Consider the following 24,960-nt stretch of genomic DNA (forward strand, 5'->3'; position numbering starts at 1 on the left):
TAACAAACAGCTTCAGTCTGCCTACTTCAAACCACAGAGGCACTGGAGCTATTGATTTTAAAAAGTTGATTTTTTTTTTTAAATGTTCACAACACATTTTGCGCTACCCTCAATCTCTGAAATGGCTGCACTGGAGGATTTATAATTGATTTTTAGGCATCCATAATAATTGCAACTGTTCCACCTATATTATACATGTACACATGTATGATTTAGTAGACTAAATATCTGAGTGACGATTGCTAAAATTTTCTTTTAAACTATCACATGGTGCACACAACCCAAAATAAAGTGGTAAACAATGGTTTAAGAATGCTTCCCACGATACACATTAGAACAGGAGTTCCCAAATGTTTTACTAAGGCAACACACCATACTGTGTCTTTTTTTTTTTTTTTGAGACCCACCATTACATATATGCACTGTAATCCTAATCCTGACCCAGTGAAGAGGGGATATCCTGTAGCAGAATGGGAGGAGAGGGAGGAGGAGAGTCAAGTGAGGTGGAGAGCGAACCCATCTCACACTCACTCCACCGCAGTGGCTCCTGTCCCACAGGGCTCAGCTCAATTCCCCGCTCTGGACATTGCAACCTGGTGCACAAAGTCACAGTGTCACTCAGGTTTGGCCCAGCCACCCCTCCATCACATCAGAAAGGCCAAACCTGAGTGGTTGTGTGATCCTATGGACTAGGTTGTAATGTCCAGAGTGCAGAACTGATGGGTTAATCTGGCCCTGATGACAGATCTAAAATGTTCCTGCAACACATTGGTGAGTTGGGACCCACTGTTTGGTGAAAACTGAACAAGAATGTGGATTTTCTTATATTCAGAATTATTTAAAACCTATCTATTTCTACTGATCCTTTTGTGATTTTTTTCATCTTTTTGTTAACTTCAGTTTTACACAGGACTGGTATATGAATAGCAATAATCAGAGACAACCAGGTTTTTGACATATTTGGTAGCTGTGAAATTCAGAATTAGCCAGCTTGCTGAGGAAGTTACCTGATGTTCCCCAAGCACTGTCTCTCCACTGATCTCCTAGAAATATCCCTTTTGGTCCATCTTTGCTTGAATCATCAGTTTCCCAAAACTTTTTACCTGGCAACAGCTGCTGCAAATAAAAAGGAACAAACATGTTTAATGTTAGCATAAAAGTGCAAGTGTAAACCATAAACATTTTCCTTGTGGAACCAAAAAAATCAGTCATGTTAAAACAAGCTAATAGACACTTTACAATCAGAGTGCTTATGCTTTCCCAAGGTGAGAGCGATGAAGCGATTGTGACACCCTGTGGAAGCATAGAGTAACTCAGAAAAATAGGAGGGATCCTATATGCATCAGCCCTTTATGCCTAACACACACACCCCATCAGCACTCTCACATTTCTATGCATGAAAGCCATTTGTAACAAATGTTAGTAAGAAAGATATGCTCTCATCAGAAGTGCATGTTTTAATGAATCAGAATTGCATCTGAATTGATTATAGTTACCTATAGAATCTTCACTCCAATATGGGGGACTGGGAATTTCCATCTCTCGCATGCAAATATTGTGGGTCTGATCTCATAAGGTGCTCAGCGCCCTCAACTCCCAGTGCATTCCATGGGAGTTAAGGGTACTTAATGCTTTGGCAATATTTGTAAACAGTGATGAGAGTGAACAGTTCTAAGCCACTGCTTCTGCACAGCTTATGTTATTCTGAAAAGGTGCTTAACTTTTCTTCTAATTCAGGGGCAGCAGGACAGAAAACTACCCTCAGGTTAAATCAATTCCAGGAAAGTGTAGTGACAGCAAAAAGGACAAACTTCACAAACATATACCAGGCATAACAGATGCTTTTTAAAAATAGCAGTTCCATACGGCAAACATCTGCCTTATGGCAACTACATATGGCAAGACGAATTCCAAGTGCTGCTTACGTGCCTTAGATAGTAACAGTACAATCTTTAAATTAAATCCTCTGTCTCAATGGGAGTGGTGTGATTCAGAGAGAGAGAAAAGTAGCACAGTCACAGCAAGGACTTCAATAAATAAGACTATCTGCTGAATTCGGGACAGAATGGAAGGAGCTGGAAGATTAACAAACACCTGAGAATCTCTCATTTAGATTACCGCACAGTACGAACTAGAAGGACGAGTCAAAGTGTCCTATATATTAGAAATGCTAAGCAGCTCAAGTCTATATAATTTAGCAGAAGGTTTGTGTAAACTCAGGGTGTTACAGGATAACAGAGCCAATATTCACTCCAAGACAAAGAGATACATTTGATGAAGCAAGCTTAAATATGCATAAGCAGCTTTTAAATCTATATTTGGGGGGAAGGAAGAAGCAGCTATACAACTTTTGTTTAGTATGTATTTTTAACTTAAAGTCTTATCTGATTCAGATACACATTTTAAAACAATCTCTCCATGACAACGGATACTTGAAGGTACATGGATTTGGATATCAAGAGTAATAGGTTGCACAAAGGACAGCAAAACAGGTACTATAATAAAACTGCTACCTCACCTATGAAAAGCAGAATTCCCTATACTGCACCGCTTTAAAAGTTACAAAAGATAAAAAGGTAGGTTATATTCAGATACATAATCAACAATCAATGATACTGTGGAGTATCTAACACCAAACAACACTACTGTAAGTCCTTGCTTACAGACAGCCCCCCCCAACCCGAAGCAAATACTCACCAGCAACCACACTCCACACAACAGAACCACTAACCCAGGAACCTACACTTGCAACAAAGCCCACTGCCAACTCTGGCCACATATCTATTCAGGGGACACCATCATAGGACCTAATCACATCAGCCACACTATCAGAGGCTCGTTCACCTGCACATCTACCAATGTGATATATGCCATCATGTGCCAAGAATGCCCCTCTGCCACGTACATTGGCCAAACTGGACAGTCTCTACGTAAACGAATAAATGGACACAAATCAGATGTCAAGAATTATAACATTCATAAACCAGTCGGAGAACACTTCAATCTCTTTGGTCACTCGATTACAGACCTAAAAGTCGCAATATTACAACACAAAAACTTTAAATACAGACTCCAATGAAACACTGCTGAATTGGAATTAATTTGCAAACTGGATACAATTAACTTAGGCTTGAATAAAGACTGGGAGTGGATGGGTCATTACAGAAAGTAAAACTTATTTCCCCATGTTTATTCCCCTCCTCCCCAGATGTTCTTGTCAACTGCTGGAAATGGCCCACATTGATTATCACTAGAAAAGGTTCCCCCCTCCCCCGCTGCTAATAGCTCACCTTACCTGATCACTCTCCTTAGAGAGCATAAGCTTTCGTGAGCTACAGCTCACTTCATCGGATGCATGAAGTGAGCTGTAGCTCACGAAAGCTTATGCTCAAATAAATTGGTTAGTCTCTAAGGTGCCACAAGTACTCCTTTTCTTTTTACTGTCTTGGTGCCATGGCAAGCCTATTATAGAAGCTACACTGGGAAGCAACTGAATGAAAGAGACCATTACAGGATCTGCAACCAAAAAGAATGATTTCTGAAAGTAAGAAAACAGATGGAAGGGCACTGGCCAAGCAAAACTGAACCCTTTAGAATCACAGAATCATAGAATATCAGGGTTGGAAGGGACCTCAGGAGGTCATCTACTCCAACCCCCTCTTCAAAGCAGGACCAATCCCCAACTAAATCATCCCAGCCAGGGCTTTGTCAAGCCTGACCTTAAAAACTTCTAAGGAAGGAGATTCCACCACCTCCCTAGGTAACGCATTCCAGTGTTTCACCACCCTCCGAGTGAAAAAGTTTTTCCTAATATCCAACCTAAACCTCCCCCACTGTAACTTGAGACCATTACTCCTCGTTCTGTCATCTGCTACCATTGAGAACAGTCTAGAGCCATCCTCTTTGGAACCCCCTTTCAGGTAGCTGAAAGCAGCTATCAAATCCCCTCTCATTCTTCTCTTCCGCAGACTAAACAATCCCAGTTCTCTCAGCCTCTCCTCATAAATCACGTATTCCAGTCCCCTAGTCATTTTTGTTGCCCTCCGCTGGACTCTCTCCAATTTTTCCACATCCTTCTTGTAGTGTGAGGCCCAAAAGTGGACACAGTACTCCAGATGAGGCCTCACCAATGTCGAATAGAGGGGAACAATCACATCCCTCGATCTGCTGGCAATGCCCCTACATATACAGCCTAAAATGCCATTGGCCTTCTTGGCAACAAGGGCACATTGTTGACTCATATCCAGCTTCTCGTCCACTGGAACCCCTAGGTCCTTTTCCACAGACCTGCTGCCGAGCCATTCGGTCCCTAGTCTGTAGCGGTGCATGGGATTCTTCCGTCCCAAGTGCAGGACTCTGCACTTGTCCTTGTTGAACCTCATCAGATTTCTTTTGGCCCAATCCTCTAATTTGTCTAGGGCTCTCTGTATTCTATCCCTACCCTCCAGCGTACCTACCTCTCCTCCCAGTTTAGTGTCATCTGCAAACTTGCTGAGGGTGCAATCCACACCATCCTCCAGATCGTTTATGAAGATATTGAACAAAACCGGACCCAGAACCGACCCTTGGGGCACTCCATTTGATACTAGCTGCCAACTAGACATGGAGCCATTGATCACTACCCGTTGAGCCCAACAATCTAGCCAACTTTCTATCCACCGTATAATCCATTCATCCAGCCCATACTTCTTTAACTTGCTGGCAAGAATATAGTGGGAGACCGTGTCAAAAGCTTTGCTAGGGGAAAGCCTGCACAAGTAGCAGGCACAGAACAAATTTAAATAAACTAATGAAGAAAATGGAAATTAGCAGCACTGCTGTTTATAATCACAAGTCTTAATCTATATACTTCAATGGGGAAAACTCAGGGGGCAACAGGAATTATTGTACATGATTCACTCCCCACGTAGCATTACCACTGAACAAATGCTCCAAAGAGGTGGTGCAGAGAGAGGAGGAAACAAAAGCACCATCATGCTGGAGGTGGAAAATACATCAAACAGATCACACACGCAAATCAGAGGATACAAAAAAGAGATCATGGTCAGTAATGGTCATGAACTAACTTGCAAGGAGCCTCAAGGTCCAAAATATGAAGTGTCCAGTTATATGATGATGTGCACCAATTGGTGGCAATGCCAGATGGCATGGAGTGCTTTGGGTCCCAGCACAGAGTCCTGTTGGCTCCAAGAGCCTTTAAAAGGGATGTGATTTTCCTACAGGAAGATTAGTGTACCACACAGGAACACAGACAAAACCTCAATTTCTCTATCTTGAGTAATGAAAGGCCATGCATCAGAATGGCACCCAAACAGGACATAAATATAGATAAATCTAGGAAGCTGAGACTACTCAATGGTATTGCATTTCCTCTTTTACTGAAGGCATGCACTTCGGTAAGTTCTGCCATAGCCCAGCTTCTCCTTCTACCTCATCATGCAGCCAAAGCTTTCCTTTTTGCCACTGTCTTGCCACAAACAAATTCAGTTATGTAAGAAGTCATGCTTCTGAATTTGAAAGAAGATAAGCTATACCCCACAGTTCTTGAAACACTTACCACTTCAGTCATTATTAGATATTAAAAATCCTGCAGTATCTCCACTACTCTTTAAAACAGGTTAACTATCTCTATCAATAGTGAAATAAAGATACATTTGAAGTGCTTTGTAGTACTGTACGTACTATGAAATCAGACTCTGAAAGGCTCCTTTTAGCACAAGAGGAGGATTATTTCCTTTCCTAGATTCAAAACCAAGATGGTATAACACTATCGGATATTGGCTTTCTGCACCAGAAATTCGAAAGTTCCAGTTCTCAAGAACCATACTTTTAATTGGATTCTCCTTCAGTTCAATGTATGAAGCCCCACTCACTTCAATATGGTTTCTATCTTGCATGTCATTGTCTGGCCAAGACCACTTATCCATTTAATAGCCTCCTCTGAATTTTCCAATTTACTCTCTCCCATTTTCAGATACAAGGCATTCCCCCTTGCCAAAAATTTAATGATCTCAAAATTAGCATTCTATTTGGTGGCACTAGCTCCCTTTTTCATCTCCTTCCTTTAAATACAGTGCAACTGTAGAAGGCAGACACACCTTGCTCTGTTTGCACCCGTAGCTCCATGGGAAGAACATACCCTAGGTTTTCCCTTTCTGGTCCTTTATACTCTGGTTTAACCCCTAATACAACCAGTGACTATTACAGTTGGTAAGCGGCAAGGGAAATATCTATCCAAGAACAGTATTAGGGGGACAGTATCAAACTTTTTAAAAAAAACCGAACAAATGAGTTTGTGGGTGAATCTAGGTCTCAAAAAGGTGCTGGATTGACAGCCTTACAGACTAGTCTTAGTTATTCAAACTACAGGTGAGGAACAGGAAGCAAAAGTGCGAGCAGACCCCATACTGCCCTCCAACGTGCTCCAAAACTAATCTGGAGAATCAACTCTAGGGAGGAGAAGACAGTTCACTCTCCACGGCCCATGCAATCATCGTTCATCTTTCTGCTAAGAGAGAGTCAAACAACTGGGTCATTTGGTTTTTGTTAAATGGATAATTTGTCCTCTGGAACTGGACTAAGCCTAGGTCATTTCAGACAGACAACAAGAAGCAGGAGGGTAGAAACTTCTGATCATTATAGTATACCAACCAGCAACCTAGAAGCAAAATGGTTCTTTATCCATTTTTTAAATGTCTTTATGGAGACTGAATGGCTCTCTTACAAATCCCTTGAGATATTTAGTTCCCAATAACATAGTCAAAGCAATTCTCTAATCTCTGGAATATTACTTGTATTGCAGTAGTGCCCTGAAGCCCCTAACACGGATCCCCTATAGTGATACGTACTGTACACATCTGTATTTTTTTTAAAGAAGTCCCCAGCCCCAAGAGCTTACAATCTAAACATAAGAAGGAGTACTTGTGTCACCTTAGAGACTAACAAATTTATTTGAGCATAAGCTTTCGTGAGCTACAGCTCACTTCATCGGATGCATTCAGTGGAAAATACAGCGGGAAGATTTATATACATAGAGAACATGAAACAATGGGTGTCACCATACACAGTGTAAGGAGAGTGATCACTTAAGATGAGCTATTACCAGCAGGAGGGGGGAGGGGATCCTTTTGTAGTGATGATCACTACAAAACTCCGCCCCGCCCCGCTCTCCTGCTGGTAATAGCTCATCTTAAGTGATCACTCTCCTTACACTGTGTATGGTGACACCCATTGTTTCATGTTCTCTATGTATATAAATCTCCCCGCTGTATTTTCCACTGAATGCATCCGATGAAGTGAGCTGTAGCTCACGAAAGCTTATGCTCAAATAAATTGGTTAGTCTCCAAGGTGCCACAAGTACTCCTTTTCTTTTTGCGAATACAGACTAACACGGCTGCTACTCTGAAACCAATCTAAACATAATTAGGCAACAGGCACAGAAACAAGGTGGTGTGTGGGCGGGAGGAGAATTAACAGAGTACAACTTGCAGCTGCTTCACCATCTTCTCTGTGTACAAGTAGTAGTAATTCCAGCACAGATAAAGATAGTGTTAGGGGGGTGAAGCATTTACAAACAGGGCAAGATTTTCCAAGCCTTCCAGTAGTGTTGTGTGTTAAAATAGTCATTAAGTATCTACTAGCCACAGATCTGAAGGAATTTATCGGCTGTGTCTCTCCTTCTGCTTCCACCACCACCTCATCAGAATTTCCAGTACAGAAAAAGACTATTACCCAGCCACACTGAGAATCAGAATTTCTCAGATGAAGTGAAACAGAGTTGCTAAATTAAAATTCAGCTGCAATGAGCCACTCATTTAATAGGATGGTAACTGTAAATGTAATATGATGCAGTGTTCTGAATAAACCACACCCCCTGTGACGCCAACGGAAGCTAAATAAGGCAGAGTGTGGGCGTGCACACGCATGAACTAAGGAGACAAAGGAGAATCACATAGGCTATGCTCTTTCAATAAAATACTCTTTGTTGGTTTACAATGAAATTGAACACCCTTCAGGAGCTTCCAGTTGCCAGATTTTTTCCACCATGGAGGTTACATAAAATGTAGTGTTTGGTTCAGCAAATTCTCTATTTACACCTTCAGGAAAATCTGCTTTAAAAAATAATCAGTTTAAAATACTGACTTAAGAGTCAAAAGAGAAGCACTTGTGTTTAAGAAAATTGCCAGTTAGTTGTTGGAGTCATAATTTTTCAGGTCACTTTAAATACCAATACTCCTAAAAACAATCGCATCCTCCGGAACAAATGGGACTGTAGCCTTAAGAGCTGGCTTTTTTTTACCCCCAGAGAGAAGTATTGTAAATGACTAGGTTCAACCTTTGTTGAATTTTTAAGAGGTCAATGTCATTTTGTCTTTTTAATGGAAGATAAATTAGTTTTAGGATCAAAAATTAGATTCTTAATTTTAATGTTTGATATTTTGAACTTTCAACTGATCTTTTAAACGCTGTGGATTAATGAAAACCTCTAGTCTTTTTTTTTATATCAAATTTAATATATTTTGCAAACAACTTACAAATCGCAATTACACCAAGCCATGCAATGAAACAAGTGGGGAGGGAGATTTTTACACTATGAATCATTATGTGTTTAATTTTTCTCAAATACAATTGCATATAAACATCTCGGCATGCCTGTCCAGTTAAAGGTTAGGAGTAGGGGAATACCCTTATGCAGTCCAAAACAACAGGTTCTTAAACACCATAGCAAGCCATCTTTAGTCACAGAATCACAGAAATGTAGGTCTGGAAGGGACTTTGATAAGTCACCTAGTCCAGTACCCTGCTCTGAGGCAAAACTAAGAATTATCTAGACCAGCTATTCTCAAGCAGAGGTCCGCAGCCCCCTTGGGGCCACGAGCAGGTTTCAAGGAAGCCACCACACAGGGCAGGCATTAGACTGGCTAGGGCCCAGGGCAGAAAGCCGAAGCTCGAGTCCCTGTGGCAGCGGGTCTGAAGCTGTGGTGGGGCTGAAAAAAACCCACTTGTTGTGGCACAGATGGACCCCAGAGTTTTTATACCATATTGGGGGGAGCCTCAGAAATACAAGGGTTGAGAACCCCTGATCTGGACCATTCCTGAGAAGTGTTTGTCAAGCCTGTCCTTAAAAATCTCCAACAATGTAGACTCTAAAACTGCCCTGGGCAATTTGTTCCAGTGATTAACTACCCTTATGGTTAGGAAGTTTTTCCTAATGTCTAAACTAAATCTCCCTTGTTGCAACTTAAGCCAATTACTTCCTGTCCTGCCTTTAGTGGATAAGGAGAACAATTTATTGCCCTCCTCTTTATAACAACCTTTCATGTACTTGATTGAAGCTTATGTCCACACTCAGTCTTCTCTTCTCCAATCAAAACTAACACAAGTTTTTCAATCTTTCCTCCTAGGTATATTTTGTAGATCTTTAATAATTTTCGTTGCTCTTCTCTGAACTTTCTTCAATTTGTCCATATCCTTCCCAAAGTGTGGTTCCCAGAACCACAAACAAAACTTCAGTTGAGGCCCTATCAGTACTGAGCAGAACGGAAGAATTACTTCTTGTGTCTTGCTTACAACACTCCTCTAATACAGTCCAGAATTATGTTCGGTTTTTTGTTTGTTTGTTTTTGGCAACAATATTATATTGTTGATTCACTGGGTAATGGGCCTACCCTGTCCCTGATCTTCCTCTTGCTTCTAACTTATTTGTAAAATGTCTCCTTTTTTACTCTTTATTTGTCCCTAGATTGTTTAATCTCATTATTTATTTAATTTCATTTTACCATTTAAATTATAATACTTTTTTTTTCTTTTAAAAAATAAACCTTTTTAGAACAACATCTGAATTTAATACAAAATCTGTTAAGGCCTAAAATTATAATCTCTTAAAACATTTAAATAAAAAATAAAATATGCTAAATCCATGAGCCTCTATCAAAAAAAAAATTAATTATAGACTGTTTTTCAAGAAACAGGAAAAGAATTGGGGGGAAAACATCTAAATTTTGAGGTCAAGTTTTATAAATAGGACACAATAGGTCATATACTGTAGTAAGGGCTTGATCCTCTGGGGGGCCCAAGGGCTGTCCTACTGGGTGCAAGAGTATCATCACAGACTAGGGATTTGGCCTCTGACTTCAGGAGACACCATCATGTACTGATTAAGATCATCCACTGAGCACACCCGGGTGATCTCATGCTCCTATTTTATAGCCTCTCCCTTTCTGAGCTGACTGGCTCAGTTCTCAAAATTGTGAATATTCATTCACCATTTTCTAACATACTAAAGAAGCACAATTAGTAAGAGTCTGAAAATATTAAGCTATATATTTGCTTAAAATAAATGTATATACTTATAGTGTGCCCTCCTAAGCAGTAAAAAGATATACCAAATCGAGCATAAAGGTACTATTTAGTTGTAAATCAACATGTTTTAATGGTTACATCTACAAATGAGAATGCATTTGTGTTTAGAAAAGAACTGAGGTACAAAAGAAAAGTTGCTTAAAATCAATGATTGAAATCAATCCACCTTTTTTCTTCAAGAACTTTACATCCCAAAGTGTTTTTTTTTTATAATTTTGAAGTGAATCACAAGCTTGGCCTGTACAAAATACTGATACAAACATTTTCACTGACTATCACTCAAACAACCTTCTCTCTGCCTTTGTAGTGGTTATCTGCACAAAGTTGCCTAGTATTAACAGAGCATACCAAAACATCAGAACACTGAAGAACAGTCCTGCCTTCACATGGAGATTACAGTATCTGTTTTTGTTCAACGTGTGTAAAATCATTAGAATACAGCATTTAACAATTTGATGGATGATGTTAAACAACTCCTCCAGCCTCCAAGCTATCAAGAGCTGCTGTACCCAAACTTAAAAATGGCTTGGCAACAGACACAGCTATTAGCAAAGTGTAAAATTAAGGAATAGGCTTTGACCATAAGAATTTTTTCATGTAAGTGCTTTCAGTTGTGATAAAGAATTCTCTCAAGGAAAATCATCCATTTCTGATCAGCCCTGCAGTACGAAAGTTCAACAGGTAAGAAGCAAATCTATGAACAGAAAATATTTGAAGTTTTAAATTAAAATGGGCCTGAGTTGAGCATGGGAGCCAGCCAACTTGCTGAAAAAACATAACTTATACTTCTATTGTATTCTTTCAGCGAATCAAAGGTCATTGCACAATTAGGCTAACACCAATAGTTGGGCACAGTTAAGGGGCAAACGCATTTCTTTTAACTTAGTTTTTTAAAATGGCAACATGGAGCATTTAAAAAGGTTAAAATGAAGTATAATTCCACACTTAAGGGGTATGATGACGTAAGGATTCCCACTGATACACGATTATAAACTGGGCAAATTAAGTAAGTGGCTGATTTAGATATTAAGCAAGTAGGCTCATATTGTGACACAAGATGGTGATGCCATTTGAGAGACTATAGTAGCAGGGTGAGAACACCATGGAAAATCCCACAAATAGACGCTCTGTCCTTTTATAGTATCTTGATCATGGTTAGAAAACTCATACATAGCATTGCAAATTTACTGTTTTACAAATAGAGTCAGATATCACCTGCCCTGAAGAGGCTGCAGTCTACACAGCACTTTAGTGAGGGGAGTACAACATGCTTTACAAACTAGCCAAACTTCTTATTTTTAAGGTGTCCATCATCATGGTACCTAAGTGCCGGTCACAACTAAACTAAAACCAGCATTTGCGTCCGTCTCCTAAAGGATAATTAATTTTGGAGAGTACAGGAAAGTCATTACTGGAGAAGCTTTAGCAAAAAAGGGGAGTTTTGCATTCTGGTACGAATACAGACAGGCTTGGGCACATTTTGGCAACGAGTTTATTTTTGGTGCCCCCACTACTGAGAATGCTCTTCATTAATGGAAATGCAGCATCTTGTTTGAGGCCTCTCCAGATGAGTGGGTCACAAACGGGGAAGTAGTCTTCAATATCTCACAGCCATTGTTGCTTAACAGGTTTGCGGCTGTGTGCTGTTCCAGTTACAGCTATCATGTAGTATAACCTTTAATGCCAAATACAATGAGTTGCAGTACAGCAACCTGGAGGTGGCAAAAACACAGATCACAGTAGCTAAACCCTTGTCAGGAAAAAGTCCAAACCTGGGAAGACATTCCTCACCCACTTGTGTCTCCAACATTACGGAGGGGCCCAGCATGATCCCAAGTCTTCGCACTACTTTGACAATTTGTGAGCTGATACTTTCAAATTGTTGGTGAGGTTAGAGTATTGGTAAGGTCCTCTAAATGCTTCTTTGTTCCCATTATCCTTGTCTTCCTTGGATTAAGTTAAAGTCGGGTGCTTACCTGTGTGTTTCTTTTTGGCATTGGGTTATCTTACTGCTGGCAGAAACTGCATAAATCGAGGAAGCTGCATGCAGCTGAACATAGTCTTCATACATACTGGTGGCACAGGAGACCATGACATCTCACACTTCCTCTAAACCATTCCAAATATTCAAAATGAGAAGTAAGAGCGGTGTTTCCTCTAAGCTGCGCAGCGGCCCAAGAGTCAATCAAGTGAAGCGCACATCTGGCGACATGTGTTCAGGTGCCCCTCCCCACGCTGCTCTGCAGCTGTACTGCTCCGGCCCTCTGTCTTGGAGCCCCTGGCCAGCTGCTCCTGGGTCCCTCCTGCTTGCTGTGCAGAACAGGGAGAGGTGGGGGGCGCTGATGTCAGGGGCAGGACAGAGCTACTGGCAGCTGTCACAGCCTGAACTACCCTTCTGGTGAGTGCCGCTGTGCTAAAAGAGACAGCGCACAGTCTCTCAAATTTCCCCAGCAGCCAGCACGGATACACAGTCTCTCTCACACTCACCTCCCAACACATACTTGTATTATTGTTGTTACTTCTTCGTAATTCCCATAATGCACGTATATTCTCTGTAATTTTATTCTTTCCAAGTGATGTTGTTTTAGTTTTTTGACTGCTCTGGGCTTCTGTGTCTTTGCACACTCTTAGTTCTTCTCCCTTACCAACTGCTCCTTCAAGATCTCCTTTAAGTGACTCTTCGGCCCAACAGATATGGGGAAAGAAGGTATATCAAAATGGGTGCAGACTTCCTTTACATGTCAATGGTTCTCGGTATGCTTCCTAAATGTCCTTGTTTTTATTAAAACATAACAGCACAGTGTAAGACAAAGCACCCTGACAAATCTAAATAAAAACAGAACAGATGTAGATATTAGGGGGGAGGAAAGAGGTGCCATAGTGCTCTCAGAAGATGGCCCTCCACAATGATGATCACTCCCACTAACCAAAGAATCCAAATCTCTAGCTTTCAGACAGAGTGCAAGGCTCACTTTTTCCACAGGTATGTGACCGAAGGGGAAGTGTTAAGGATGATAATTTTGTTTATGGGGTAGGGGAGGGGTGGAATGAAGTTGGTTTCAGTAGGTGGGTTTTGAAGATGGGTAAGGTTACAATGTAGAAGAGAAGCGTGTTTTTAAAATATCCTGCACCTCTATCCCAATGAAGCAGCAATGCATGTTATGAATTCAAAAACTATGTATTGTCAGGTTTTGTTGTTTTAAAAATTATGACAAGACATTAAACTCTCTCAATCTCATTATGATGTCTTGGTTTGTATACAGCAGATGTGGGCAAACTACAGCCCATGGGACCGTCCTACCCAACCCTTGAGCTCCCAGCCGGGGAGGCTAGTCCCTGGCCCCTCCCCTGCAGCCACACGGGCAGCACTCTGGCCCGCCGCTCCTACTGGGCAGCGTGGCTGGCTCTGGCCAGATGGCGCGGCTGTGAGCTCCTGCTGCTGGTAAGGGGGCAGGAGGTTTGGGTAAGGGAGCAGAGGGTCCTGGGGGGCAGTCAGGGAGTGGGGGGCAGTCAGGGAGCGGTTGGATGGGGCACAGGGAGGGTTGGGAGTGCGAGACTGGAGGGAGGGCGCCTCTCAGGGGACAGGGAGGGTTGGATAAGGGGGTGGGACCCTGGGGGGCAGTTGGGGCGGGGGGTCCCAAGAGGGGGCAGTCAGGGGACGAGAGGAGCAGAGGGCGGTTGGATAGGGGGTGGGAGTCCCGGGGGGCTGTCAGGGGGCGGGAGTGTGGATAGGGGTCAGGACAGTCAGGGGTGTTGGATAAGGAAGGGGCGGTTGTCCCAGGAGGGGGCAGTCAGGGGACAAGGAGCCGGGGGGGGGAGGGGTTTGGAGGTTGAGGGGGGCAGTCAAGGGGCGGGAAGTGGGAGGGGGCGGGGGCCAGGCTGTTTGGGGAGGTACAGCCTTCCCTACCTGGCCCTCCATACAGTTACGCAACCCTGATGTGGCCCTCGGGGGAAAAAAAATTTGCCCACCCCGGTATACTGGCTTCAGAAAACTCCTCAAACGAATTAACACAAGGTGCTGATGAATATTGCTACAAAATCCATATAGAGGGGAGCAGGAATAGAGGCAGGAGGAAGGAAGAAGCATTCAATGCCTTCTTTCCCAACAGAAGAAAAAGGGGCTGTCTCTTACTCATCCTTCTCTTTCTGTGAACTTGCCAGTCTTAGCTCAGTGTGCAAACAAGTGTTAATGAGCTTGCATTTCCTGCAGATGACATTCAAAAATCAGGAACTTATAATCTGAACATTCCTTCTTTTCCTCACACATATCCCAAACATTAGTTTCTTTTCTTTTTTTACTATTATTTGTTTAGATATTTTTGTCAGTGTTCTCTCCTTCACATTCAATAGAAACACAACGCAAACTAACAGCATCAAGCTAGTGCAGTGTCTAAGAAAAAGAGAAGTGCAGTTTTCTGCATAGCTCTAAAGCCTTTATATTAAAAACACACTCGTCTATAAAGTCAGTGCATGCAGCCCTGCATTGATCGCAACTAACCCAATAGGGCTGACTCAAGAAGCGGTGGATGTGCACTAGCTTCATCAGGGATACTGAAATACCGCTAAGAACTGAGCTGGTAAACTGCTGCACCAAAGCCAGAGTATGAGAAAAGGAAGCACAAACATATACATAGTGGAGAGGGAATCTTGTGGCCAAATCTGACTAGGTAAACAAGAGCAGTGTTATCAAACATTAGTCTTTGCTTTGACTAGAAAGCAAATTGAAGTGACCTCCCTCTCCCAAACCTCACACTTCAATTTGTGGACTAGCTCAATGCCTGAACAGTGCACTCTGTGAAATTTCTACAAATGTCCTTACTAACATAAGACGTTGTAAGAATACAAACTGTTATTATATAGAGACCTTAGCACTTGGAGGAAAAAAAACAAGAGAACCACCATTTGGAGGGTTAAGATGAAAACACCAACCTCTGACAACCTATTTCCTCAAAAATACTGTTAAGCCCCAAATTATGTAACATGACCATATATACAGGAATGTCCTTAGATTTTTAGTCAACTGACTAATATGGTCAGATATCAAATAGAGGTGTAGCACAGGTGTTTCCTTGGTCTTAGCAGATATCCTCAAAATGTCTGTGCACTTCACTAAAGACAAACATCTTAATCAAGTGATGTACTAAAATAAATCTACGTATGTCCTCACTTCTAGTAATTCATCTTTGAGATTTTTCATACCACATGCAATGGATATTAGCAGTTCCAAGTCCAGTCTTCAGAGCACTTAGTAACATAGATCTCTTATCATTCCTTCTTCCACTGTCTTGAGCCAATAGTACTACAAACTAAGGCCTTAACCCTACCATCTGACCCGTGGGAGTGCTGCCCCAGTGGCTTCAATGAGCTTTCATACTTGAGCAAGGGCTTCCTCACACAGATCATACTGCAGGATCAGGACCTTGCTAAACAGAAGAGAAGTGTTTTCTCCAAGGTGATCCTTTTAATGGAACTGGGGGATGCCTTTTCACTTGGGTCACAAATTTGATGTTGGGGATCAGGAGGACGAATATAAATAAGCATGATCTTTACAGATCGGCACAGAAAAAGGGAGGCTCTCAAACATGGTGGTTCTTTCGCTGATCATGTAATTTTAAGGTGGATTCCTCACTTATAGCTTTTGATGGATTTTCTCTGGAGCATTCAGAATGCTCTTTTAAATCCAGTGGATTCATCCATAATATCCTGAGCAGCTACTTTTTAAATCCAAGTTGCAAAGATTTTTAGAAAAAAGAACAGGAGGACTTGTGGCACCTTAGAGACTAACAAATTTATTTGAGCATAAGCTTTCGTGAGTTAGATGCATCCGATGAAGTGGGCTATAACCCACGAAAGCTTATGCTCAAATAAATTTGTTAAGTCTCTAAGGTGCCACAAGTACTCTCTTTTTCTTTCTGCAGATACAGACTAACACAGCTGCTACTCTGAAAGATTTTAGAAGATCAGAACTGCTTTTGGTTGTTGGAGGAGGAGGGAGGCTCTTTTTCCAGGGCTGGGAGAGTTTGCTAGATTTTTTTAAATTCTAAATTTAAAGGAAGAAGTTCTAACATCTCAAATTCAAGTTGTTTAATCTTTATTTACATGCAAATATTTATCTGTTCTAGTTAATCATTCACTGCCACAACTGTCTCCAGCTAGCATAATTTTTTTGTTGGTCTTCTAAGAATCTTCAAACATTGTTTTGTAAGACAGTGAGTGTGTTTTTGGCCTTTTGATAAACCAATGTACGGTTTCAGAGTGGTAGCCGTGTTAGTCTGTATTAGCAAAAAAACCCAGAAGTGGGTTTTAGCCCATGAAAGCTTGTGCCCAAATACATTTGTTGGTCTCTAAGGTGCCACAAGTACTCCTCGTTTTTTTTCAATGCATTGTTGGAATCACTAGCATAGAAGTATCCTTATGTTGTTTTAAAGTTTGCCACTTTTCAGCATGGTTACAATCGAGAAAAGTTTAACAGCTGAATAACATGCACAGATGAAAACGTTTTGTAGAATAAGGAGAAGGAATCCAACTGGGAACACATCTAGCGTGCTTTAAAGCCAAACCACACCTCCTGGACTCCTCTCTCAACACTCACTGTAATCAAGCGAATTGATATTCTCTAGATTCCAAAGAATCTGACTACAGAAAGGATGGGAGAAAACAGAGACACAGATCGAATTTGCATTCAGTTCCAGCTTTTCTGTCAAGGCAGGAAATTTATAATCAGAACTAGATCAGCACAAGAAAAAAAAACCCAGCAAGCAAAAGCATCGACTGTGCTAAAAACAAGTTACAGATAAGCTAGACGCAAGAATCACCAACATCGAACACTGCATCATTTGCTTTGGTAATAATGTGGTTGTAAAGTGAGCAAACTGCTCTTAAATTGAGTAGATGAAGGAGTTAAGTGACAGAGATTCATTCCTGCAGCAAAAGTCAAATATCTAGATTCCTAAAGGTATGGAAGCTCAGGACTTAAACTTACCCTCCTGTTAAAGGGTCAGATAGTTTCGCAGGTGGAGAGAGGAGCCTGCAAGGAGCCTTCCTCACGCCCTCTTGTGCAGCCCACTGGTGTGTGCCTAAGGGATACATGATGCCCCAAAGATTCTGGGAACGAGCTGGGACCATGAACCTCTTTCCTTGAGAGACTGGATCAGCCTCTGGCATGCCAGTCTGCTTGGGTGGGATTGTGCCTTCTTAAGCACTACTTCCCTGCACTCCTCATTGGGCAGAGAGGTTCTACACAGAGCCATCGTGGGCCTATGACCAAATGGCACAATTTGGTCAGATGGGTCTTGCAAAACGGATAAGAACTCTACTCAGAGAGCACCCACACAACACTGTTTCCTGATCTTTATGAATAGTGGATGGAGGGACCAGATCTCAAACTAGTCATGTGAAAGTCACTAACACAGCACGTTTAAAAAACACAGAGATGGTGTAATTCGGGAAGCAGCAATATTTTGTTCTGAACTACTACTGTATGGAACTACAAACATGCATTTTTACCCTATGTCATTCAACATCTGCAAAGGGATGGGGAAGAGCAGCCATTTACAGCCTCCCAAAGAGGGATCACAATTCCTGGGAAGATTGAATTTAGCAACTGAGAAAACAACATCCAATCACATGACTTTAAAACAAGCATTTTAGGGGCTGGGTCAGTGAATCTGTAATGAGCTATTAAGCTTCTGCAATTCAAATTGGTTGGTTTAAATCCACCCCAACTTGATAGTGACTAAGAGCTACAACAGGCTGCTAAACAGCTTTTAACCAGTATGTCAAGTAAGTTTGGTAGCCTATTGGGAACCGGCTGGAAAGAACAACCAGTATCAACACTCCAAGATTCTCAGCAAAGGCCAAGGACTGAATGGGCTGTACAGACTGAAGTATACTTCTCACAGTCCAAGGTAGTCCCTGCAGCTACACTGATGGAGCTGTGCAAGAGAAGCTTGGGCTGGTGCTGTCCCCCTTCTATGGGTACAGAGCTGCAATTCTGCACTTTTCACAACATACCAAATGTAAGAAGAAAGGTATTTTGAAGAGTAGCATTTGTCAAAGCAAAACGGAATTGTCACTAAAGGGTCACCAATGGAATCTACAGCCTCCATGGGACTGGTCTCCACAACAGACTAGAATGGGGGTGGACAAGCAGAATGATTTTTAAAACTTCCTTGTGTTAGTGAAAGAATAAAATTTAATGAAAAAAGAAGCCACTACACACTAAAGCTGCCTCTTCTGGAATCAGAGTAGCAGCCGAGTTAGTCTGTATCCACAAAAAGAAAAGGAGGACTTGTGGCACCTTAGACACTAACCAATTTATTTAAACATAAGCTTTCGTAAGGTGCCACAAGTACTCCTTCTCTTCTGGAATGTATATGTAGTAGAGCTATACTACAGAGTAGAATTGGTAATATTGTGTATATCATCCAAAGTATTTCTGCTTAGCTTGAGGAAAGTAAGTACTTTTCTTTTTTGATGTCTGTATACTGACAAAAAGAAAAGGAGGACTTGTGGCACCTTAGAGACTAACCAATTTATTTGAGCATAAGCTTTCGTGAGCTACAGCTCTAAGGTGCCACAAGTACTCCTTTTCTTTTTGCGAATACAGACTAACACGGCTGTTACTCTGAAACCTGTATACTGACAATAGTTCAAGGTGGAATGGCAGGATTTTTGTAGTTCCATACAGCAGATTTCAGCATATTAGCTGCACATAAGGACTGGATGATGTTTGTAATCCAAGGAACTTTGCCAGGGGGACTTTTTGCACTGGAACATATTTTAAGATCCTCTGAGGACAGGATCAGACTTTATGATTTATCTTATTTCCACTTAAGAGCTTTGTTACTTGCCTCTTGCAATGATTCAAACACTGAAAATACCTTGGAACAGCTATCTTGGTGTGTAGCTCTGTTCTTTGAGTACTATACTGAGCATAAGCCTGTTGAATCATTTGCTATTTTGCAGTTTTATTTTTGAATAGGTCTATCTACTTTCATACTGGGTATCAACCTCACTCTGGTATTTGACCAGCAATTGAATGCTGGGACTAGTTGGGAAGCTTGATGAACTGTTCTTATTTATCACATAACTAAAATGATATGGAGAGGAGTGTTCGACTTATGAGGAATAGTTAAAACTAAACATGCACTGTTTGGTTAAGCAGCACCTACGTAGGAGGGAGGGGACAGAGAATGGTCTACAAATATATTAAAGGTGCAAACATTAAGGATGCAAAGGAATTATTTAAAGATGTCACAAGAGAACAAAACTTCAGGATAGAAGAATTCCCAATGAATGTTAGGAAAGCTTCTAGGGATGTACTGTGCTATAAGAGTCTAAGGCAAGGGTGGGCAAACTTTTTGGGCCGAATGCCACATCTGGGTGGGGAAATTGTATGCAGGGCCGGGGCGCGGGAGGGAGTGCGGTGTGCAGGAATGGGCTCAGGGCAAGGGATTGGGGCAGAGGAGGGGTGTGGAGTGCAGAAGGGGGCTCAGGGCAAGGGTGCAGGAGGGGTGCAGACTGCAGCAGGGGGTTGGGGTGCAGGAGGGGTGCGACAGGGGGCTCAGGGCAGGGAGTTGGGGTGCAGGCGGGGTGCGAGGTGCAGGCAGGGGGCTTAGGGCAGGAGTTCGGGCTCCAGCCCGGCACTGCTTACCTAAAGCAGCTCTGGGTGGAAGGGGCGCACACCGGGGACAGGGCAGGCTCCCTGCCTGCCTGTCCTGGCCCCATGTTGCGCCACTCAGGGAAGCAGCTGGAACCATGTCCATGCAGGGCCCCGGGGAAGAGAGGAGAGGGGGGAGCAAGGACACGCTGCCCTTGCCACGCCTTCAGGTACCTCCCCCGAAGCTCCCATTGGCCACAGTTCCCCGTTCCCAGCCAATGGGAGCTGGGGGGTGCCTGGAGGCAAGGGCAACACACAGAGCCCTCTGCCCCCCTTATGGTGCCAGCTGCTTCTGAGAGCGACACGGGGCCTGCGGCACCATGGGGAGCAATCCCACGGGCCGGATCCAAAGCCATGATGGGCAGGATCCGGCCCACGAGCCGTAGTTTGCCCACCCTTGATCTAAGGGATGTAGCAGAAGCCCAACTGCTTGGGGTATTTAAAACCTGACTGGACATAGCTCTAGAAAATGTGCTGAAGAAAAAAAAAAAGTCTTGCCCTGGCTGGAGAGGGACTAAATGGAAATCAACTTTCAATCTATAATATGTGATACAGTACATCTATGTAGACTGTGGACCCTCACACAGTCAATACCAAACAGAACATTATGACCAACAACGAGACAAGTGTACATGTTAAAGCTTTCCCTAGCAATGCTCCCCTACTGAAAACCAACAAGAGTGTGGAAGATCACTGCAGATAGCTGAGCTGTTCAGCCAGGGAACAGAGACATCAAAGGCATTACAATCTGAGGAATAAGCAACGTGGATTTTTTTTTAGAAATTAAATATACATTACACCTAAACTGCTAATCCCATGTAGCTGGCATGGATAAAGAACAATAGCACACTGTGCAAAGTTGTTTTGTAAACAGCAGTATCACTCTCTTTACAAAAATTAAGAGAGATCAGAATCAGCAAGCAGGAAGCCTTGATTTATATCTATCTATTTTAATCTCTTTTTGCTTCTGTACTTCATTATTTTCATAAAGAAAGGTCAAGTTTCATTGGCTGGTAATCATTAAAACATGTTGATTTTCAACTAAATACAGACTTTAAACTAATTTTTCCCCTAATTAGGAGGATATCTCTGTACATGTTCTTTTAAGTAACTTCATAGCTTAATATACATTTATTCTGATTCTTAATATTTACATTATGATAGAGAACAGTGAATGATGCGGTATTTATTAAATGATTAGTGCCAAGATCATTTAGATGGAAACTGGAATTCAATTAAAATGCACAACCCATTTTTAAATGATGTTAAATGTGCTAGATATGTAATATTTATCAAAACACCTAGGTTTATTTGGTCCTGCCTCAGCACTGGAACTGATGACCCCTTCCAACTCTAGATTCTATGATTCTACATTTTACGTTTAAAACTGATTTATTAAAACAAAATATTTATATTTAGCAAACTGAAATTATCCCCAACAACCATGTCCTTCAAGATTTAAGAATTAGCAGATCTCATCCTCACCCCTCCATTTTTATTCAGATATTTGAAGAGGAAAACAGACTTTCCTGCTTTTTCCAACTCCAATAGGTCACTCAACTTTGAATGAAGTAGTGACTGAATTGAAATAGCGACTGAACTGAAAATAAATATTCTCTCTGCACCTACAGCTATAAAAAAACTGGTTTGGCTCTTCAAACTCTGGTTCCAGGTGCTTAGACAGACATTTACACCTGTTCAATAACTTGACTCTCTTTAAAACTCTGGCAGCAAACATTTACTACTTGAATAACTGAACTGAATTTAAATTATTTTAATAGGATTATAATAAGTTCAGGCCTTAACATAGGTTGTCTATTTCAAATTTAATTCTAAATAAACCTGTATTTTGGGGTTTTTTAAGAATCATCGATTTTCATCCACTCTGACAAGAACACTGGCTTGAGGAGCCAGCCAGCCAACTCACAAGACAGAAGAGAAAATAAACTGGTCTTTGAACAACAGAAGGAATATTAAAGTGAGCCAGAAGAGACCGGGAGAGCAAAACATGTTTTGCAACTAACATGGACATTTAAAGTTGGGCTGGTCATTTGCGTTGTTACATTTCACACCATGTCTGAAGCTAGTAATTCTACATTTCCTCTTAGGATACAAGAATCAAGTAAATTATTATTACTTTTTTTCATTTAAGACCTGATAACCTTCTTTCTAACTCTTCTGCTGGCATTGGTAAACTCACAAGAGAACTTTTTACCCACACAACTTCATGGACTGAGGATCATTTTAGTGGAGGGGGGAATCTTGCTTTTTGCCCCAGTTACCACCCTTGATGTTGCCCCTTCGCCGTGTTCTTATTAACTTACACAGAAATAGACACCCATCAGTTTTGAAGCATGAGGTTAAGATGTCTAACAAGTTTAAAGCTGCAAGATCTCCATGTATAGCTTTTTAAACTTCATCACAATAGCTGAAACTGCCTATAGAAATGGAGAACAATCACTTATAGAGAAAAAAAAAAAAGCAGCAGCCTTGGTTATGTTGTCTATTAATTACCTGTATACCTAAAAGGAACATGGGACAAGTGTATGATACCTCGTAGCAAGACATAGGAACACAGGCCATACAACTGGAAGGGATCTCTTGGGTCATCAACTCCAGTTCCCTGCTATTGCAGACAAGCCCATCATATAAACCCCTTCACATAAACTAAGCAAGTTCCATTCTAATGTTTCCACCATTCAGCACAAGCACCATTTTATTACTTGCTGATGGTAGAATACCTGGAGGGCTCAGATGTTTCTCTTCCTAGGTTGGAGTGCCTCCTAACAGACTCTTTGCAACAGCCATGATGCAGGACTTCCTCAAGGGAGGAGTAGTGGATGTAGTTTTGAGAAGAGAATCCACCTCTCATTTCTGAAGAAAGAGCTCTTCTCCCTTCGTTCCATCACACACACACACACACACACACACACCCCCTGTTCTAAAGATGTTTCACTTACCTCTCCCATAGCCCTTCCCTCCAGAGCTAGTGCTTGAAAATCATGGTTCAGTTCATCCATTGAACGCACCTATTATAAATAGAGGAGAAAAATATGAGGAACTGACTATTTCATTCCTATTACAAATAAAAAGGTAATCATAATTTATAATTTTTTTTCAGACATAAAATGCCAGTGAACCTTACTCTTTAATAAAGTACACCACAAGACTGTTTAGGTGCAAAATATGACTTACCTTTACAACTCTTAAAATCTGGAGTATATTTTCTACCAATTCTACAAATATATTCAAAAGTAAATATAAGCAACTTTAAGACAGATAAGAGTGATTTCCCTTGCTACAGTAAAGATTAATATTGAAAAAAGAGCTGCATTAATATCTCTGTGCACAAGCAAATGAAAAAAATGCAGAGGTTAATATGATCTCCATTAAAAGACAGGATAGAATCAACATTCACAATATTAAATAATGAAAAATAAAAAAAATTTTGAAGTAGCACACTAACATTTAAAATCAACAGGTTGGCAGAGTATATAGCATAAAATCATCAACCTTAAACAACACCTCACCATCTGAGCTTACAATGGCTCTTTACTAAAGTTTACCTGATCCACATAGATTGATATCACACATTCTGCCTGCGAGGGATAGGAAGTGCAAATTCAGATGCACGTTAGTTTTAAAACAACACCAGATTCTCTGAACATCTTTATACTACTCCAAGTTTACAATAAGCCTTAAGAAACAGGTTACAACTGTTTCTTCAGCAACTTAGCAGGTCTTCTGAAGTCGGAAATCACACTATAAATAAAAACTCCTCTCCCAAAACAAACTGTTTAAAAATGGTTTTGCATAGTGAAACATTAATAAAGGCTTTCAACATAAGGACTATTCTGAGAGAAAGCACTGTTTGTAGTGTTCTAATATTTCTCAGCGGTTACACAGCATTTTTCATCTATACAATTCAAAGTGCTTTACAAAGGTGAGTAAGAATCACTCTTCATATTGCAGATAGACACGCTAGATCCAGGAGGGAAGCAACCTGCCCAAAGTCACAGTGTGTAAGTGACAAAACCTAGATTCAAAGAGAGGTCTCACGACTTCCAGCATATAAAATGTCTCCCTAAAAGTAGGAAAATGTGAACTGAAACATTGGCAGCACAGGCCTGGTAGGCACTCATGTAAGGTGTCAACAATGTTGCCCAACTTTTGCTCCATGACTTCTACTCTAGACTCTTCTCACGCCCAACTCCTTACAAGCAGCAGAATCATCTCTAAAAAAAACAGGAGGACTTGTGGCACCTTAGAGACTAACCAATTTATTTGGGCATAAGCTTTTGTGAGCTACACTCCGATGAAGTGAGCTGTAGCTCACGAAAGCTTATGCTCAAATAAATTGGTTAGTCTCTAAGGTGCCACAAGTCCTCCTTCTCCTTTTGCGAATACAGACGAACACGGCTCCTACTCTGAAAAGAATCATCTCTGACTCTGTGAATCACCTTCCTTTCTTCCACACTTAACTTCAAGAAAGAAAAAACGTGGTAGCAGCAGCAACCTTAAGGAACTCCATCCTTGGAAGCCTGTCTAAAGATGAAGAAGCCAACCCTTAGAGCCAACCGCAACATCCCTGGAACTACAATGGGAGGAGACTGAGGGAAGAATCTAGGGGAGTGGGAGACAGATACTGTTTTCCCTTGACTCAATCTATCAATCTCAAAAAGCTGGGGAGGGGGAGACAAACAGATAAAAGTCATAGCAGGAAGACCCAAGGAGTTAAAGGAAAGAGGTGGTGAGGGGATAATGGCAGAAAAAAAGAACTGCAAACAAAATATAGAATGAAACATTTTAAAAATGAAAAAGTGAGGTAAAGGAAGAAAGCAAGACAACATGTACGCAGCTTAAATTTAAGTCTATATTAGGGATGTTCCTATATTTCAATGTCTTTCTATGGGCAGTTATCAGCAATACAAAATTT

The 24,960-nt window shown here is 41.4% G+C and overlaps 1 protein-coding gene across 8 annotated transcripts in view; it reads right to left on the reverse strand.

Moving 5' to 3' along the window:
* Positions 1-24,960, reverse strand: part of PUM1 (pumilio RNA binding family member 1) — a 131,421-nt gene that overhangs the window by 73,858 nt on the left and 32,603 nt on the right. For 7 of the 8 annotated variants that reach the window (XM_073317831.1, XM_073317834.1, XM_073317833.1 and 4 more), the window contains 2 exons: positions 22,985-23,053; positions 1,008-1,116 (listed from right to left, as the gene is read on the reverse strand). In XM_073317831.1, coding sequence (XP_073173932.1) covers positions 1,008-1,116; positions 22,985-23,053 — 178 coding nt within the window. The remainder of the gene's footprint in view (positions 1-1,007; positions 1,117-22,984; positions 23,054-24,960) is intronic. The other variant, XM_073317830.1, reaches the window with a different exon arrangement.

This window comes from Lepidochelys kempii, chromosome 19 (genome assembly GCF_965140265.1).
Source record: "Lepidochelys kempii isolate rLepKem1 chromosome 19, rLepKem1.hap2, whole genome shotgun sequence".
Lineage (NCBI taxonomy): Eukaryota > Metazoa > Chordata > Testudines > Cheloniidae > Lepidochelys > Lepidochelys kempii.